At 28.3% G+C, this 20648-nt stretch overlaps 1 protein-coding gene across 5 annotated transcripts in view; it reads right to left on the reverse strand.

The window, feature by feature from the left end:
- LOC142322336 (serine/threonine-protein phosphatase 2B catalytic subunit 2-like) overlaps positions 1 to 20648 on the reverse strand; it is a 552551-nt gene that overhangs the window by 77177 nt on the left and 454726 nt on the right. For all 5 annotated transcript variants that reach the window (XM_075361295.1, XM_075361299.1, XM_075361298.1 and 2 more), the window contains exons 7-9: positions 14110 to 14187; positions 11092 to 11185; positions 2052 to 2178 (exon numbers count right to left, since the gene is read on the reverse strand). In XM_075361295.1, the coding sequence (XP_075217410.1) occupies positions 2052 to 2178; positions 11092 to 11185; positions 14110 to 14187 (299 nt within the window). The remainder of the gene's footprint in view (positions 1 to 2051; positions 2179 to 11091; positions 11186 to 14109; positions 14188 to 20648) is intronic.

Raw genomic sequence — 20648 nt, forward strand, 5'->3', positions numbered from 1 at the left:
TTTATATTAGTGGGTAATAATCAATGTAATCAACCACTTAAAAATAAGCTACGAGAATCTTTGAAAGATATCTTTCAAAATCAAAATAGAATCTAAAAATATGTCAGAGATATATCTTGTATAAAAATTTCAATACTTTTTAATAATAATTAAATTTACTTAATTAATTCCAATAATTCATTAAATTAATTAATTAATTTAAAATAATTCAAAAGTGTATATAAAAATACACTTAATGAATACTCTAACTCAAACCATAACAAAAAATAAAAGAAACAAATCCATAACATGTATAAAAATGAAGAACTGAAGCAACAGCTTACTAACAAACTGAAATGTATCTCGATAAAGAACTTTAAAATTATTTATTTCAATACTTAATTCCAAGACGTTTTTCAAAAATTAGCTGCAATTGAAGTTAGTTAAAATTATGTTTTAAGAAAACAATGTATGCAAAAACATTTACTGAGTGCGGCAAGATGTGGTTGCTTGTGTTTTCGACTGCATAATCAATGCATTAAATATGTTAAAAGTGCAGTTAAATGTAACAAGGATAGATTGTCTTTTTTCATCATGCAACCTGATTTCCCTTATCCTTCATTTTCTTTTTCCTCATCTTTTGTTCTGTGGCTGTATAAGTCAGAAATCTGCTAAATCCGTGATGAAATTGCCAGGATCTGTAGAAACACCCTTGGTTAGATCCAGTGGGACAGAAATGCTTGAGCTCCAATCTGGGGCTTTTGTTTCCCGCCTAGTGACTATATAAGTCAAATGGTTGAAATGTCTATTGATTAAGGCCAGCCAAGCCTCGTGATTTTTTTAACATACAAACTTTTAAAATGAATTACCAAAATTGAAAAAGTGAACATGAGATTTTGGGAAATAAAATGTGGATCCAGGATTTCAATTTTATATGACTATCATTTCAGATGTCAATGATTGCTTTACTCTAAATGATTACAACATGAATCACATGATTCACTAGAAGTATAGGGGTCTATAAGATACATCAGATCAGGGCAGTTAATAAGATATTTGTGCTTACTTCTTAATAAGAAAAGACTTCAAGCTACTGAGTCAAAAAAAAAGGTACAGTTTTTAAAGATGACAGTAAGCGATGTAATGACAATAAGCGATTATTTCAGGAAGATGTAAAACAATAACTCACAAGTTTATATCACATACTTACATACATCACTAACCTGGATAACGTTTTAACAGCAAAATTTAACCTTATACTTTGCAGTATTATTAGAATATTTAATATGTTAATATTCATATTTAATTGCAAATTCCTAATCATATTTTGAATTTATTGAAATATCATCATATACTTCAACATTATATTTTTTCTTTTTAAAAATATAATCCAAAAATTAATTAAAAAAAAGGACTGAATTTATCTGACCCAACTTATTAATCACATGCAACAATAAACCAAATATCTTACACCATTAAATTATAATAAATAATACAAATGCAAGGAACCTTTATATATTTTAAAGTGGATTAAAGTTCTGAAAACATAAACTTTATAGGGGAAACAGCTGAATAATTTAATGGAAAGTTTTGCCTTGGAACAATGACTTTAATCACACAACAATCATGAATGAAATAACAAAAGAAATTTTCAATATAAAACGTATAAACCTGTTTACAACTTTTTAATTCACTGGACAAGTAAATTTTATAAAATAAATGTATATAATAACTTAAAAGTAGAAAAATGAAATAAAGAAAAAACTTTGTAAAGGATAATTGTATAATGAATTTAGATCAAAGGACAGTTAATTTTATTATACCAGTCTCAAAACCACACAGTCAGAGATATATTTTCTACTTTTTTAATGCTGCAAAGATCAACTTTCATCCTAAAAGAAATGCAGGCAGCAACCTGTAGATACAATTGTGAATAAGTTACAAAATACAAACATCAAACCTTAAAAATAAATTTTAGTATTTTACAAAAAACATGAATTTAATTAATAAGAGACAAAAATGAATGTAAGACAATTTTTTTCTTGTTGTAGAATCAATAAAGAAGTACATACCCTTCTCTCCAACAAATGGCAATGACCATGTAAATACATCCATAAAGTTTGGCAACCAATATGGATGTGGTGAACAATTGAACTGACGAATATTCATCACATTGTTTTCATACTTCAGAACTGCAGCCTGGAAAAAGTAATACAGAAATTATTAGAAAATACCGTAATGAATATAAATATAAATAAAACTAAAATTATCTGTTATTTTTGAAAAGAAAGCAAGATTAAAAGTTCTACAACTCTTACCTATTAAATACATTTTATTTATTCACAGAAGAAATAAATAAAATAAAAAGCTTAACAGTAGTAGTTACTACGCAATATAAAAAATACTCTTTCAATGTCAAGGTATGAGTACAGATCCATATATGCTGGAATGTGTATGAGATAAGATATTTTTATTTTACTACCTGCTTTTCTTAATGGTAAAGTGCTGCACGGTAATATAGAAAGTTTAAACTTTCTACAATAAATTTCTGAACAATATATTTTCTCTCAACCATGGTGTGAAGCCATTAAAATTCCTCTATTAGCTTGTAAAAAGAAATATTATACCTCCAGATACTGCCCTCATCTCTTACTCGTGTAATTGGTGAATTGCAGACATCATTGTGAAGTGAAATATTTGGAAGAATTCCTTTATTATACCAGAATAAAGTATTTGAGTCTTTAGCCTCAAATGAGGCAGATCGTCCACCAATCATGTAATTGAAATCAGCTGTTCTGAGCACCTTGCTGCTATCTTATTCAATTTGCAGAAATAATATGACATAGCTTAATGAACCATCAGATTTGTTGTAACTATGAAACATATGTATTAGATATATACTGAACATCCTGACCAAGTGGAATGTATATGGCAATACGCTAGTTTCATTTGCAGGATTCTTAGACAATCAAACTACCTTTGTCTTGAGTAGAGATAGCAATTTCCAGAGCATTCATGCTGGAAATCAGTATGCCATATGGCAATATCCTTAGAATAACACTATGCAACAGTTTAAAATAATATCATAAAAAATCAACACTATCATACGTTCATTGTACATGATTTTGTGATCTATGCCATTACACTCACTGGTGATTAAGTATTTACTTAAAATTCAATTATTTCAACAAAAATTTTGGCAAAGAATCTTAAAGTAGTAATGAAACTGTACTTAATGGAGCACTAAAACAAAAAGGAACCTTAACTTGAGAATACAGTTAAAGAACAATAATTTTTTAATATATGGGGAATTAAAACTGGAGCCCAGGCTGGTCACAATATTTCTTTTAGTTACACAAAGGCTGCACATCCCCACACCTCACTCTGTACAGGACTATTAACCACTATTCAACTATTTAGTAAACATACTGATTCACCTTATAACATTTAAATTGACAAACACATTCATTCTTAACTCTACATTTACAACATATCAGCAATGCTTAGTTTTTCTTTTGCTTCAGTCAATTTATAATTTTATGATACTTATGTATATTAATTACAATTAGCTAAATATTATATTTCTAAGACTTTCCAGGTGAATGTATATTTAAAACAATCTCAACAGTCTTGAAAAATATAATAATTACACACTTACTAATGTAGGCATAATTTCACTTGGCATGTGGAGAGATAGTTTAATAGGCGGTTTAATAGTTAGTAAACTTTTCCCACCATCGGTGAGTGGTTATGTGGTGTTAATAATTATAATGTTTTGAACTTAACAACTTACAATTAATATTTTATCTTAATATTTATCTTATCTATTTATTTATCCTATTTATAGAAAAATGTTGTAGGATTGCACATTATACTGTTAGTATTTAGTTCAATGCAATTCTGAAATATCTCTGATTTAAGCTATAATAAAAATTAAAAAAAAAACAACTTACCACAAGACAATTATCACACTCCTCTACTCCACTCACAGCTTCAGCACTAGTATCCGGATCATTCTCGTAGACACTGTTATCATCTATATCACTTTTGTTATTTTCATCTAAACATATTATAAAAGATTCCACTGCATTTTCTAAAATATGTAGTTCGGCTTTATCTTTATCTTCACATTTTAAGCGATTATGAATTTTTGGTTTCCATTGTTCAGGCCCCGTAAAACTAAATTTATCCATACAAAGATTAACAACTTCTTCATGTATGAAAGTTACATTGGGTTACCGACCCGGTTTTTCATATTTCTTCACATCATTTCAATGGGATTTAGTGCGGGGTGGTAGGTAGGCAGTCTTAAAACATCTTGGTGTTTTTCTTTTACAAAAAAATTTTGCGCAGCACTTTTTGTTTTCCTTGACAATATAATACAATTCCACTTTCAAGGCAATTTGAGATATTGGAATTTTATTAAACTGAAGCCAGTTTACCATAATTTCCTTTCTAGCATTTGAATTAGGAACTTTATAACTTTTACATTGTGATAAGGTGCATTGTTTATCACAATTACATTGTTTTCAGATAGTTTAAGAAGTAATTTATTTTGAACCTGTTTAGAGTAGTTAGTGTAGTTTATATCACAGAGGTAATCCCCTGTAGTACTTCTTGATTTCCACATAGTCAGACAACCTGGTATAAATCCCATCATTCCTCATGCAAAAGTATTGTTCTGTCTCCTTTACAAATAGGTTTTTTCAAACATTCTGCCGTATTAAATTTTCTAACCCACATTTTTTTTGTAAATGATTGCTATGGATGAACATCACATCTGCAAAAACTATTGGTAAATTTGCTTTTCTGAATTCAGACATTTTGTTAATACTTACATCTTTGGTACTGAATATCAAACCATTCAACCAATACGGAGTTATTAAGATGGAATTCCAGACCGTTTAAACCCTACTGCTTTAAGAATTCGAAGTAATGATTGGCTTGCACTGTGAAACACATTACCATCCTTCAGTTTTTTGAGTATTTTATTAACAGATGGTAAACATTTTTCTGAAAGGTAAAAGTGATTGACTGATTGTATTACATATAACACAGATATTAACCCTTAAAGCCTTAAGGTACCAATCTATTAGGACCCTGTAACGAAGTCAGAAAGTGCAAGGTTCTGATACATCAGGACTCTTTTTAGAGATCAACATAGCCCTTTTTTTAACTGCTAGATGGGATGATTTTACATCAATGCAAAGCTTAGAACTCTGTGAATACAATGGTAGTATATCAGTATATCTATTGATACTTTGTCCAAAAAAAAAAAGTATTGTTACTTTTACAATTACATATCGAATTGTGATGCTTGCATACTGAGTGCTAGTTGTCGATATGTCTATGAAGTTTATAAGTTTTATTTCTTTGTTTTAACATTATTTTGTGGTAAATTCATTCTTTTAAATGTTTTTGAAGATTAATTCAAGTATATTATTTTAATATTTAGTTTGTTTTTTTATATTTGTAATTGCTTTTATTGTAAAACTATGGCCGGATCTAGTCTGTGTTCATGATATACAAGACATGTTTGAAGTTAAGTTAAAATGAATATGAATTATCAAGTGACAGCAGATAAGGTGAAGAAAATGTTGACAATATTTCTGCAAGTGACAGTGATAACGAATTCAAGGATGAAAGTTATAGAAATATAACTGAATCCAAAGATGACAAAGCCTTAAAGCCATAGCCATCATACATCATGACATAGCCACATTACTATAATATCTGCGCAATAAAAAACACTGTTGTTGGGGGATTAAATTTTGGATGTTGTGTGACTCTGGTAGTAGTAATTAAGGTTTAGTTTTATTCAATTACAAAGGTTCAAATAGGGATGAAGATAAAAGTGAAATTAGTAAACTTGATCTTATTTTGTAGTAAAAAAATTGTTAACAATGTGCAACTATATAAAGGCTACCATATTTTTGCTGACAATTTTTTCACATCAGTACCTTTACTGCAATATCTGTATGAGTCTGGCACCTATATCACATTTTCTGTTAGAAAAAACAGAAAATTTTTACCACAAGGGTTCTAAAGAAAATTTGCTGTTGGTGAAAAATAATACTTTCGTTCTGGGCTGTGGCTTGCTTGTGCTTACAGAGAAAAAATTTCAAACAGCTCTTGTTCTACTTTTATCCAGTAAATGCTTAGCAAGAGATATAGATGTAACTGTTCAATGAAGGCATGAAGTTATTTCAAAACCAGAAATCATACAACAATATAATAAATATATGGGTGTAACTGATACATCCGACATGATGTTGTATGCATATTTGGATGAAAGAAAGTCTATGCGTTACTGGAAGAAGGTTAGAATATAATGTTACGGGTAGAATGCTTCTTAACTTTTACATTTTTGTTTGTACATTCATACATAATTTGCTGGTACAAAAATTAAATCACAGCTTGCTTTCATGATAAACATCATTGAAACATTGGTAAAAAATGGTTGCAAATGAAAGGTGTTCCAGAAGATCCTCATAGTTCCCTAGATTAAGAAAACTGCCAAAGGAAAGGAGTCAAGGTGTTGTATTTGTAGCAAGGAAGGAAGCAAAAGAACATCAAGAACTGTCTGCAACCGCTGCAACAAAGGATTACATGGTGAATGTTTTCCAAAGCATAAGTGTTGATAGTGCCAAGAATTAGAAAAAATCATGTAACTTTGTAAATATTGTACATAATTCAGTAATTTTTTATTTTTATTTTATTCATAAAATATCATACTTTTAAGAAAAAATAAGTGCAAAAATATAATTTATCAGTTAAATTTTAAGAGAAAATTTATAATTTTAGATTTTGTAGACTAATTTTAGTGAATAAATGCTTTTAGTATTTTATTGGACCAATAAACTGTATTGGAAGCATGTTCACCATTATCATCATGCATTTTTGAGTAGGTGAGAAATTTTTCATTATTTTTGCATGCTTACTATTTTTTTTTATGTTAATTTTAGTAAAGGTTTATATTTTTCTGAAAAATGGGTTGAGAACTAAAATGTTTGACTGATACTAGCTGAAAACACCTGAGGCTTTAAGGGTTAAAATCATCAGGCCCAGTGACAGGTTTTGGCCGTTGAAAAGTTTTCCTTGGTGTTGAAAAAGGCGCTGATGAACCTGCTGCAATTTTTTTATTTATTTTTTATGCGAGTCGCAGACCTATCCGAGACACCAGTGGCTGCACTAACACCTTCTATAATTTTCTTAGTGTCAATTATAAAGTTACTACCTTTCTCTGCTTCCTCTTTCATGAACTCTACATTAGCCAAAATTTTATGGGATTGACTATAAAGTAGTTTAGTTCCCCCAACTTTTGACATTTTAAATTTCACTTTCTGACTAAATTATTCAAATATAATATCACATGACAATATTAATTTACAAAAAAATACACAGCTTACAATGGGACACGAAAAATTAACTGTTATAACCTTACTCAAATAGTATACAGTGAAAATGTGAATAAATACTTGCAAATCACTGAAGCTGACAGTTGTAATGAACAAATTGAACTGATTCATAAGATTTGCAATATGTGCTTTTAAGATGAGTATATTTGAAGAAATGGGCAATAGGGAATGTATCAATAATGACTAATTATTATGTATAAGTTTTAATTATCACAGATTTCAGTTTCTGTTATATTTTATTACTGTATCTTTAATTTATTTACGCAATGAAAATAAGAATCCAAACTTGACATATTTAGTCATTTTACATGATGATTGAGTAAACAAGCTGTTATAGGTATGCGTTATAGTTGTGATCAGTCACTGGTTGTTTGAAACGATTATAGATGATGGGCTGGGAGCGTAGGGGAACCAGGGACTCTGCTGAACAAGTCATGCACCAAGTGAAATGCCTACAGCTGTATGTGTATACATAGTCATTGCAGGTTTATGAATTATTAAAAATTAGAAAAATATGTAGAAGCTTAAAAGTTATTAGTTTTATATTGTATAAAAACTGTTTTTACAATACCAGAATAGGCCCATACAAAACTCAAAGCAGAATCTTATAAAGACTAAAACAAAATACACAATGTGTAGCTAAACATAAGTAAACGTAAAAAACAATACATTCAATTATAAAAAATGCTTTATTACTATTTCTAAAAAAAAGAATTTGAAAATGAATCTTTAAAAATTTGTTATAATTAAAAATTAATATGCATATTTTCTTAATAATTACATTTTTGGTTTAAGATTTTTTAAATAACTATTAATACATTATCAAAGCAGTATGATATATATTGAATATTACATGAAATAAACCACCAAAACACAGTAATTAAATAAGTTAAATTTACCATAATAATTTCCAATAACCAGTTTTCGCAGTATCCCACATCTTCAGTTGGTATTAAACTTTATATTTATTAAATAAAGCATATTCTTTAATGATTTATTTTTTCTAAAATTATATTTTCTATTGTGAAATTTTCAATGATGTACATGCACATGTAATTTTGCTGTTTAACATCGGAATAATTCATTCTTTAAAACGTAGTATTTTCCTTTGTTCTATTATCATTATAAATGTTACATTGTATTACAACTGTTATTATTTTACAGTTTTTTTTTTGTATTTTGTTGTAAAAAAATATAACGGCAAAAAATAATACAAGATTAATAATAGTTTATACTTAAAATACAATTCACAAATAAAATAATGGAAAAAATTATTAATATATATGATAAAAATAAATATAAAAAAGTTATAAACCAAATAATCACATTACAAAATATTTAAGAAATAACAATAATAAAAATAATAGAGAAGAATTAAGAGGAATATTCAAAATTAAATGCAACAAAAGGAACAATATTTATACAGATAAAACCGATAAACATTTTTTTTAAATTTACAGATTATACAGTATACAAAAAAAAAAATGTGTAACTGATGTAGTTCACCATCTGATAGAATGCAAACATATTACTTAAGATTGCAAAAATAATTTATTGTTTTTGGAGATTTAAATAATGTTAAAAAAAAAAATCTGATACAGACACCACATGACTTCCTTGTACGCCTATTAAATTACATACACACATTTAAATCTGCACTTCATTTAAACTTATTTCATTTGAAAGTGAGATACAATCCACCAATTCTTTAATAAAGTGGACAGTTACACAATTGCTAAAATATTATTTACTAACATCAAATATTGATACATTTATTAATTCAACAACCTCAAATGAAATATTATGACAGAGTAAAAGTCCATTTATTACTCTTTAAATAAATGTATGTCTTATATCTACCTACTACTATGTTTTTATTTTTAAATTATTATGATCTAACCATCAACAAAATGAAAACAAAGACGAATAATCAGATGTTTTACCAAATCTGATGTGGACACCACATGACTTACTTGTATGCCTATTAAATTTCACATACACATTTTTTTTTTAAATGATAAATACATAAAATTTTATTTCATTAATAACTTCTGATATTTTTTTTTTTGAATTATTATTTATTGTAAATGTTTTTTACAACAGAGGTTAATAATCACTGATAAACATTATTTTTGTTTCCTAACACGTGATACATGATTTTAATCTGTTTTTGATGCTGAAAATGAATATGAACTCAGAACCTTTCCATCACCCACCATTTTGAAAATTTTTTTAATTTTAATTAAAGGATTTTTTTCATTTTTCGATAATATTTTTACCCTTCTCCATATCAAACTAGGACTATGAGAAATTTTGTATAAGCAATGAAGAAGGATAGTCTTGGATTTTTGTACATCAGACAGAAATTTCCAAATGTAGGTGAAGGAAAAATTAAATAAGTAATATTTGTTGGTCCTCAAATAAGAGAGTTGGTCAAATATCATGTTAAATAATATAGAAAAAGCAGCTTGGGCTTCATTTAAAGATCTTTGCAAAAATTTTTTAGGCCAACAAAAATTCGACAATTACCATGATATTGTTAATCATCTTCTTACTTCACACAGGGCTATGAGATGTAATGTTTTTGAAAATACATTTCCTCCACTCACATCTGGATTTTTTCCTGGAAAACCTCAGACACATAAGTGATGAACACTGTGAACGTTTCCACCATGACATTTCGGTGATGGAAGCTGCTAAATTAAAATACAATTTAACAAATGGAATAATGACAATAGTACAAAGAAAAATTATACATTTCCAAAGTTGGAGTACAAAATTACATGCACACTTATATCATTCAAAATTTTATAATAAAAAACATTACAATTTCAGGAAAAAAACAAATCATTAAAACATATATTTTAATATAATAAATATAGAATTTAATACCAACTGAAGATATGGGATACCGTGAAAACTGGTTATTGGAAATTAATATGGTAAATTAACTTATCTAATTACTCTATTTTGGTAGTTTATATTTCATATCATATAAAATTTTTACAGTGTTCAAAATGTTAATGACTATTTACATATTAAAAATATGTATATATATATATAATTTTAAATGATTCTGATGTCCTTATAACAAATATATTCTAAAAAATAACGTGAAAGTGCATCTAATAATGTTTTTTAACAACAGTTATTTGCTGGTAATTAGAGGGTTTATAAAAACAAGCATAGGCAGGCTTAAAATTAAAAGTAAAGTATTTTACTTTATTTCAGAACCTTCAATTTCCAACTACTTGAGACAAATTCCATCATGCATTGCATGACATAAGGTTGTAAGGACAGCCTTTGTGTAACAAAAAAAAAAAAACTTAGCAGAAGTAGATAAAAGAAATAAGGGCAGTGGTAACACAACGTACATTAGACATTAATGCTTTTAGCACAACCTGATGCTTAAGAAGTAAGATAACACTCAGTTAAATGAATATGATATATATATAAGTATATGAGTTACTAGGAAAAATCAAGCATTCAAATCAGAATTTTTAAAAAATTACAATTAATTAAATGCTTCCTTTCATTGAAATAAACATTTTTTTATTATTTTTAATGATATAAAAAATTATAAGATAAAAATAATTTTTATGGACAGAATCACTGATTTTCTTTCACAAATTATTTATTTAACCATTCCACCAAAGTAATGATCTAAATGAATATACAAATATTAAATTAATACCTTGTTGTTATATACGTCCAAGTAATTTGGGGCAGAAAATATTGTGATAAGTGATGGAAACCCTGTAGTCTGGCTCTTCCTGTACATTCGATACCTGAAAACATTTATATTATATAATAAAAAATTCATAATTTTATAAAAATTAATGACTGCTTATATTACAGTAATTAAAAACTGAATGCAATGTGAATATTGTTGATAGTCTATGAGAAGCATATTTTCGGGTATAATAAAAATCAGGCATAAATTAACTTATACTTTAAAAAGGATACATCACCTTCATCTACTAAAAAAAATTACTAACCACTCAATCTTTGTACACATCTTACCTTATTTTTCTACAAATATCACATTTTTTTAAGCACAAATATTGACAAATAACTATTTTTAAACAAAGTACAAAAAAATCTGCTGCCTGGATTTCAGCTCATTCAACATCGGTATTCTCAACTTCTCTTTTTGTTTAATATAATGAAACCAAGCTGCTTCTAATGGAGAAGGCACACAAGACTGGAGCAAGCAAAAACAAAGTGGTCAAAATGTTTGTGTTAATATTACGACTCTTCTTAATATTACAGATACAAATTATCATGAATAAAAATATTTTCTGATGTCAGCATACTACATCATAGTTTTAAATGACATCTGTTACTTTTTAAGTGTTCACAATAAACGTTTTAGTATTCCTAGTGCCAAGCAATCCACTAAAGATATAGTTTTGTTGAAGAAAACAGTGTTCAGAGTCTTCGTTCCAACTGGGCCTGCTTGAAAACTCTGCTTTCATGAAACTACAGCATGGATATTCTTTGATTTTATGGTCTGCTCTATTATTGTAGTCCAAAAATTAACTGTGTAGATGTCATACTCTCATTTTTGTTTGTGGTCAAATAACATTTTCTAGTTATCTAGCTGCATTTTATATAGCATAAAGTTTTAGGAACAATTTCTACATAAAACACAGTAACTTACATCTAGAAATCTCACAACAAGAAGTTAAGTAATTTTCTCAAACTTCTGTATTCATTCTTTTAACAAGGTCATTTCCCTATCTCAACACTGGATTTCCTATTCCTCTTTTCATCATTAATGTTGAAAAGTGGAATTAGGTTAGGTTAATAGACTCACAATATAAGGACAACCATTGTGACAGCCATTTCCTTCTTTTATTATTAAGTTTATAAATTTTTAGTGATTGTCAGCAATCTAAATCTTTTGTGTTGTGAAATTTAATCACAGATCTTATAAAGTTACAATTAGCAGGATTGTTCACAATCACAGCAGTCATTGTTTATTGGCACCCGAAACTAAATAACAGATTGCTGACAATATAGCTAATTAGCCATATTATTACCATTATCTAATAAACCAGTCGAAGTCATTGTAAATGCACATCTTATTCATATTTTTTATTAGTCCTCAATTGACTTCACTTTTGATTCTTGTCTCCTCATTATTGTTTTTTTTCTATCCTAATTTTTAAATACTTTTTACAGAATCTTCCAGTGTTGTTTACTGGATTCTTGCACTCCATTGTTTCTCTTGAAAAAGATAAGAATATTTGAAAAGGATAGTTTCCTATTCAAGGTAAATCTGACCTTAGAATTATGACATAAAATTTACAGACATAATTAATCCTTGTTTGTCAAGGCTGTAATAATTTGAAAAAAATTATACTATGAGAACAATCAACAATAAACTTTTAAAAACATTTAAATAATAGCCCTGAAAATTATATGATTTTTCAAAATTTTAAAAATATTCTTATTTAACAAAGTATATTATTCTATTAAAAAATATATTGATAATTAATCAATCAATAATATATATTCTAATGTAATGAATTATGTAATTAATATATTTATTTTTTGCATGCTTTTATAAGACTAGTCGCACCAGTTTTTTACTATAATTTTTTTTAAAAATCAATAAAGATACTGTCTATTTAATAGTATAAGTGAAAACACATGAATGATGTAAATTTCAGTCAATTCACAGATATAATAGCTATTCAACCCTGCAAATATATGTTTCCAGAATTTTTTATCCTTTCAAATAGTTCTGATAATGATCTTAAATTAGGAGCTATTAAACTTTTAAGTGCTTAAACTCTTAAACACCATTAAAAGCAGGATAGGCATTCTGTCCTATTCAGTTTATATAGACTATATATACTGATATTAAGAGAAAAATTTCTTTTTTTTATGATAAACAAACTTTCTAAAAATACAAACCAGCAAATTCTATCTTACTAATTTGTCACATTCACAATCTCAGGAAATTGCACTAAAAATTGTTATAATAATTTCTAAACGTATAACAGAATATAACCGAGTGGACAACCACATTGTTAAATAACGTATGACAAAAAATTTATAAAAGAGACTGTTCTAATCAACTTATATTTGTTCAATCAAATTAATACAACTTAGATTGTAATTAATAGTTTTTCCGGAATAACAGTTTTCATAGTAAATTATGTTCTATGTGTATCAAAAGTGTGCAAACAGGATATTAATAAAATAAGAAAGCCTATTATTATTAGGACAAAACAAAAAAAAAAACATGAAAAGATTAAAAAAAAATGTTAAAACTGCATCTGTAAAATGTGCAACTGCTGTGCCTTTTATATTAAATACTGAATGCTGAAACAAAGTACAAGTATTCCAGATCAACACAACTAATATTATCACTGACAGACTACTAATGAAAGATATTTGGCCAAGTGCAGACTGCATAAAACTAAATGGGTTATGAAGTAAATTTTCAGATGCTGTAATTTTAAAGAAAATGAACACAGTCAACAACTTGTAAATTAAATCTCAGTTTTCAAACATTCTTAACATTACTTCAAATTCTCAGTCGATGTCATTATCATCATCCCAATTGGTCTTCTAATGATTATTATCAACCAGTTTTCCCAAAAATTATTTTTTGCAGTAGATTTCATAAGAGATTGAAAGTAATTGCATTAGGAGTACATCTTTTTATTAAATTATACTTATAAATCGCATAACATACCCAGCATCTTGTGCTTCATGTGCTCTAATTATTGATAGTAGGTTGTTGTTCTGAAGGAAATCACAGCATGCTGCGTAACTGAAAAACAAAAAAAAAATTCATAATAATAAATGATTTTTGCAAACAGTGATGAAATAAATAGTAATAATTTGTATTTTTCAACAGAATGACAAAGTGTACAAAGTTAAACAAAAAACTATCTGCAGTAAAGGTAATACTTTCAAAAATAATATTTTTTAATCTCTGCTATTCAATATGCCTGTTACATCATTGTATAAGCCTCTTTATGCTCACAGATAAACATGTTTTTCACTGAACAGTGAGATATGTCAGCACCATATCATTCAGTTCTTGATGCAGTAAGATAAAGAGGCATCACCTCTTTATCTTTAAGCTGACCAAATACTCTGAAAGGGTGAGCTCAGGATTATAACAGAGGATGGATGAGCTGATTGATGCAAACTTAGTTTTGTGAATTGTTTCAACAGAATTGGGAGGCTGCCTGCAGACAAGTGTTTGCATGTACAACAACAAAATTTTAGTTGTTAGCATGTGCTTAAAATTTCAGGTTTTAAACTGTCAATGTACATCTCACTATAATAAGTAGTTCATTGCTCGGTATCCTTCCTGATAATGCTCCAGTATTGAAGTTTCTGTGTTTAAACTTTTGTGAAAATAAAACTTCCTGGTCATGATTGGCTTTTAAACTCTTTGGAGGTGGGTGGTTGTGGGCGTTTCCATTCTATACATTGCCTTATAATTTTGACTCCTGATTTTATTGCTAGTGATGATTCTGACCAAGTGCACATCACATTCATTTATTAGTATAGCAAACCCTCCCAAATCAGCTGATTTGGAAGTCGAAAGTTCCAGTGTTCAAGTCTTAGTAAAGTCAGTTATTTTTACATAGATTTTAATATTAGATCGTGGATACTGGTCTTTTTTGGTGGTTGGGTTTCAATTAACCACACATCTCAGGAATGGTTGAACTGAGACTGTACAAGACTACACTTCATTTACACTTACACATATCATTCTCATTCATCCTCTGAAGTATTATCAGAAAGGTAATTACCAGAGGCTAAACAGGAAAAAGAAAGAAAGCATAGGAAACCCAATTTTTGTTCTCTTTTTGCACAAAACATGTTATGAAAGCAGATTTAATGTATGGCTAAAAGATTGTTATCTAATATTTAATTCAAACAATAAATCTAAAACCACAAGGGCAGATATCAAAAACGAAAATAGATCTGAAAATAAAACAGGCCTGATAACTTCAGAAAAAATACAAAAGAATTCTACTTCTGCTATCTCAACCTCTATTCAGATAGCAGAGGAATTTAATGATTTCTTTTTCAGTATTTCAGACAACAGTAATATTGATACATTTCAAACTAAGCTACTCACCTTGAAAAGTTTTACTAATATATCGATATTCTAATTTCCTGTTGATATCCAGGAAGTTAAAACTTGTGGTTTAAATATAAAGAGCAAATATTCTGTGGATATTGTATTGATGATATTCATGTTAGTATTTAAAAGAATTTGTACATCTACCTTAAAAATTTTTATTAATAAATCTTTCAGATCATTATCTGGTGTCCTTGAAATGAATCATACAGACCTATACTGAGAAAATTAAATATATTACCTTATTCTTGTGTACATACATATATTTATATGTATAATGTGCAATCTTTGTCAAAAAGAATGGTCTCTTATTCTTAAAAAATTAATAATTTCCATCGTTACCAAATCAGACAACAGAACTGTCAATTTAACTTAATAACTCAACACAATTCTTTTGTTTACGAGGATGTTATTATGCAACCACTGAAATTTTTAATTCTGAACCTAGTGAAAAATTTTCCCATCAATTTATTTAAAATACAATTAACAAATCTTCCTCCTGTCAAGGGATTCACAAAATACCAAAATAGTGGCTAAGATGTCTACTAGAGGAAGTCAGATCTTCTATTTCTTTTCCTAATCAACAATCAAGCCTTTGCAGAAGTAATCATGTGACATCTTTGCTTATCAATTCATGGCCACACAACTGCTGTTAATGTAACTCTAAAATATATAGTGCTTGCACAGTGCATAGTAGATAATTTTTTACTAACCCTCATACTAACACCAAATAAACTTTACTGCTTTATTTGTTTTATTTTACATTACAGAAACAGTTTTAAACTGGGTTAAGTCTGGTTGAGAAAGGTATGTCTACTCAGTGTACAAATATTACACCAAGAGGGACTGACTATCATTATGGACAGAGTATTGATATCATACTTTATGACTTGACTCAACACTAATTTTGGAGCAGACTGATCATCTTCTGATTATTATTTTCAATTGTGATATAATACTATCAGAGACACAAGTAGGAAAAGGAGTATTTACAATAGGTGGAAATGAATGTAAATAACTACTTGGCATTATTGTTAGTGATAATATTTCAGCAAAATGAATGATTTATATGGAAATCTTTTGACCAGGTTTGAAGTGCGTGATTGAGCTAGTGGTTTGCTAAGATCCAAAAAATCTGATGCAACACATTTTTGTTGCATTCATTTAAACTTATCTCATTTGAAAGTAAGATACGATCCTCCAAATCTTTAATAAAGTGGACAGTTACACAACTGCATTGTGGTGAGCACCACCACATTACATCACATTTTTTGCAGTGTCCATATCAGCAATTTATAGTTTATATATTAATTTTGTTTCACATCACTCAAGTAGATACATGGTATAAATGAGAACCTGTCGGATCCGTAACCATGCACACATTGATGCATATACATATTTTTTAACTTTTTTTAAAAATTTAAATATATTGATTTATTAACCCTTCAAGCCGGTATTTAAATTTTTAAACCCCTACCCTACTGCCGGTAATTTAAATGCCCAACCAGCAGCTGTATTACAGTACTAAAAGTAAAAAGTTATTGCTTCAAAACTATTATACCAATTTAAACCAAATTTTCAGCAGAAGATTCATTCACTTTTTCTCATCTCCAATCTATGTCTTTTCTTGAATGCTTCAGTTGTATATCAATATCATCATCACTATCGCCACTACCCTGTTCAGAATCTTCTTTATTTTCATTACGATTTTCTGGCACAAAATCTTCATCACATTCATCACTATCAAATTCACTACCACTATCAAATATTCTAATGTTACTGTCACACGTCTCATCTAAACATTCAATCATTTGTTCCGATGTAAGATTATGTGACGTGCTTGACCCGGCCATTTTCATTTACTCACAGCTGACGCAACTGACTGAAAGAAAAGCATTCAACTTCATAGAACAAAATCGTATTTCATCACCGATATGCAATCCTACGCAGTTATAAAAACTCAGAGGGGAAGAACGAAGCTTCGTGATAACACAGAGCCAGTTTTACAAATAAACAATACGAGATGGCAATGTTATGACGTTTTGAAGCAAGCACTGCGTGCTGCGAGACTGTCACGTCCACCCGCCGATACATACAACTTAACATGCGCGTGACATTCACGTGCTCCCTGCCTGAAGGGTTAATAATTATTAACCTTCCATTGTAAAAATTTTTGAAGTAAAATGAAAAGTACATAGAATTTTACTTCATTAATAACTTCTGATACTTTTTCCATATTTTTTTTTTTTATTGTTATTGAAAATTATTATTTATTGTTAAAACTTGTTTTACAATCACAGGTTATTAATAAATCAATATATTTAAAACAAATAAAAAAAAAAAAATATATGCATATGAAGTCGGATTCGAACCGATGTGCCGTCCCTCTTGTAAGATCCAACTATTTCATTAATTACAATTTTATTTGGCTGTAACTCTGGAACAAATGAAAATAAGTACCACTGATGATACTGATGATATATCGTTGAAAAGCTCTCAGTGAGCAATGAGGGCTTATTACTGCAGTTAAGAAAAAGTCCAAAATCCAGATTTTTCGACACTTTTGGTTCAGTCGATTGCAATCAAAAGGGGGTAATTATTAAAACAAATAAGTTGTTTTGAATACAAATGTTGGATGCTGTGAATAGTAACATACAGGATGCAAATCAATTTTGATTGATAGTTAAATTCATTAAAAAGATATTAAATACATTAAATAGTTATACATACAACATACATTAATAAATTTAATAGATATACAATACATTAAATAGATATTAATATTTTTTTAATTAAGATATTAAATAAACATTCTATCCATCTGAAGTAATTAATGAAAAGTAATTTCTGATTACATTTACATATCAGTCTGCCAGATAATGATACTACACTATACAAGTTACAAAAAGCAGTTATAGGTTATAAATTGGGTAAAGCATAAGGCATAGATGTCTTGAGTATTGATTTAAACAGCAAAATTATTTGTTTTATTTGTATAATAGTGTTTCTTAATTGTGAAAAGATTTTGGATAGTTGGACTGACATTTTTGTTTTCATACCTTCAAGAAGGGAAATGCAAATAACCTATATAAGGTTTAAATTTGAAATTTTTTACTTGTTTTCTAGGTAATAATACAAGAAGTTGGGTGTCAACAAAACAAGATTTTGCCAGAAAAACAATATGTTTTAGACTTGGCAGGAGTTGTAGGGATATTACGTTTATACTGCCCTCAATTATTGATATAGCCCTTTGCTTCAAAAAAAGAGAAAAAAGAAGCGTTTACTCTGCATTTACTGACTTTAAATATGCATTTGATATATTGTGTTATTCTAACTTATGGCCTAATTTGTATAGACATGATATAAGTACTAGGATTTTAAATATTTTAATCAGTATTTACAACTGACCAACTTCAGTGCTGACAGCAGAAATGGAACAGAGTACAGGGTAGATTTAACAGCGATACTTCAGGGTGATTCTCTTAAGTCTTTTATTTGTTTTTGGTATTTATATTAGCAATTTAATCTCTGTATTTTGGCATAATGATTGTCAAGGAATAAATATGTTTAACATTACAGACTCTTGGCATGATTTCATGTAAATGATGTGGTGGTCTTTGATACAGTTGAGCTAGATCACTAACAAAATTTGAACTTCTTAGTGGAATACTGTTCCATTAATAATTTAATGATAAACACAAAAAAATAATAATTCTGTTTAGGAGATGGTGGAACAAGAAATATTGAGCCTGAATTCTGCAATAATAATGAACAAAAATGTGCAACCAGTTTAATTATTTAGGTTAATATTGTCTTCTGGTGAAATTTTAATAACAGAGGATGAATTTGTTAAGAAGGCAAAGTTGACATCTAAAGAAATGAGACATATTCTAATAAAATTAAAATCAGACTCACGGTAACAAAAACTAAATTATTTGATGATTTGGTAAATTTTATATCCTGTATTGAAATATGGCTCCAATGGCTGTATTTCGGTGCCTATATCTATGTTTTGTCACAAGATTGATTTAAAATCTCTAGTCAGCTTTTTAAATTTATTTTTTACATTGGGTTGAAATGTTTCTGATTATATGTTCTGATTTTTGGAAACAGAAGCAGATCATTCATTCAAAATGGTGAGAACTAAAAAAGATGTTAACTAGTGGTAAAACTAAAGCCACAGAATTGTATAAATTATCAATATTATGTTTAGAAAGAACTGATAGATATAGATGGAAATCGAAACTGTATTATAATTGGTTTACTCAAAAACTAAATTTATTTCTATAGCAAGAAACAATTTTTTAAATAGGCATCCAGCGAGTCAGAAAGTGTACAATTAATTAATGTTGACGGGATGAAAAGGATAATATAAACTCAAAATTTAATCTCATTTATAAAAATATAACTTCCTTCGGCGGTAGTATTTACAAGCAAAGAAGTCTGAACCATTGTAATGAGAATTGGAAAAATATTTTTAATGAAAATTTTTACAAATTTTCCAGTGACTCTGTATGTTTGTGCAATTTTAACTCACTGAGTGATATTCTTTACTTTTTATTGATTTGTCCACTGTTTGATAAGCTATATTGATGTGATAAGAAAGTAAATTGACAGAAATAAATAAATGGAAATAATTACCATGGCATTACCTGGGATGTAATTTTTACAAGATTTACTTATTGTAAAGAATGTCCATAAAATCATTAACTAATATTATGAACTGGGACTTTAAAAATTATAAACCTTGTTTGGTGATTCAATGAAGTGTTTGTATTTACTGTTGAAAATTTTGGTATATTTAAGGAGTAATGTGGGGGATGTAAATTTAATTGACTAATTAGAAACTAGTATTGAATTGTAGTCATAAATTCTTGATGGATTTATATTGATTAATCTAATAGTTCTATACACATATATTTTTTTTATTTGCAGTTTCAGAGTTTAATATATCTGTATGTATATGATATTGTATTTATGAATTTTTGTATGGGGATTCCCCAAAACAAAATAAAGAATAAATAAATAATATTTAAAAAATCTGGAGGAACACATTTTTAATATCAGACTGCAATTTGGGAAAGCAGATACGGAAAACAACAGTATATCAACACACTGTAGCAGAGACA

Source organism: Lycorma delicatula, chromosome 3 (genome assembly GCF_047948215.1).
Source record: "Lycorma delicatula isolate Av1 chromosome 3, ASM4794821v1, whole genome shotgun sequence".
Lineage (NCBI taxonomy): Eukaryota > Metazoa > Arthropoda > Insecta > Hemiptera > Fulgoridae > Lycorma > Lycorma delicatula.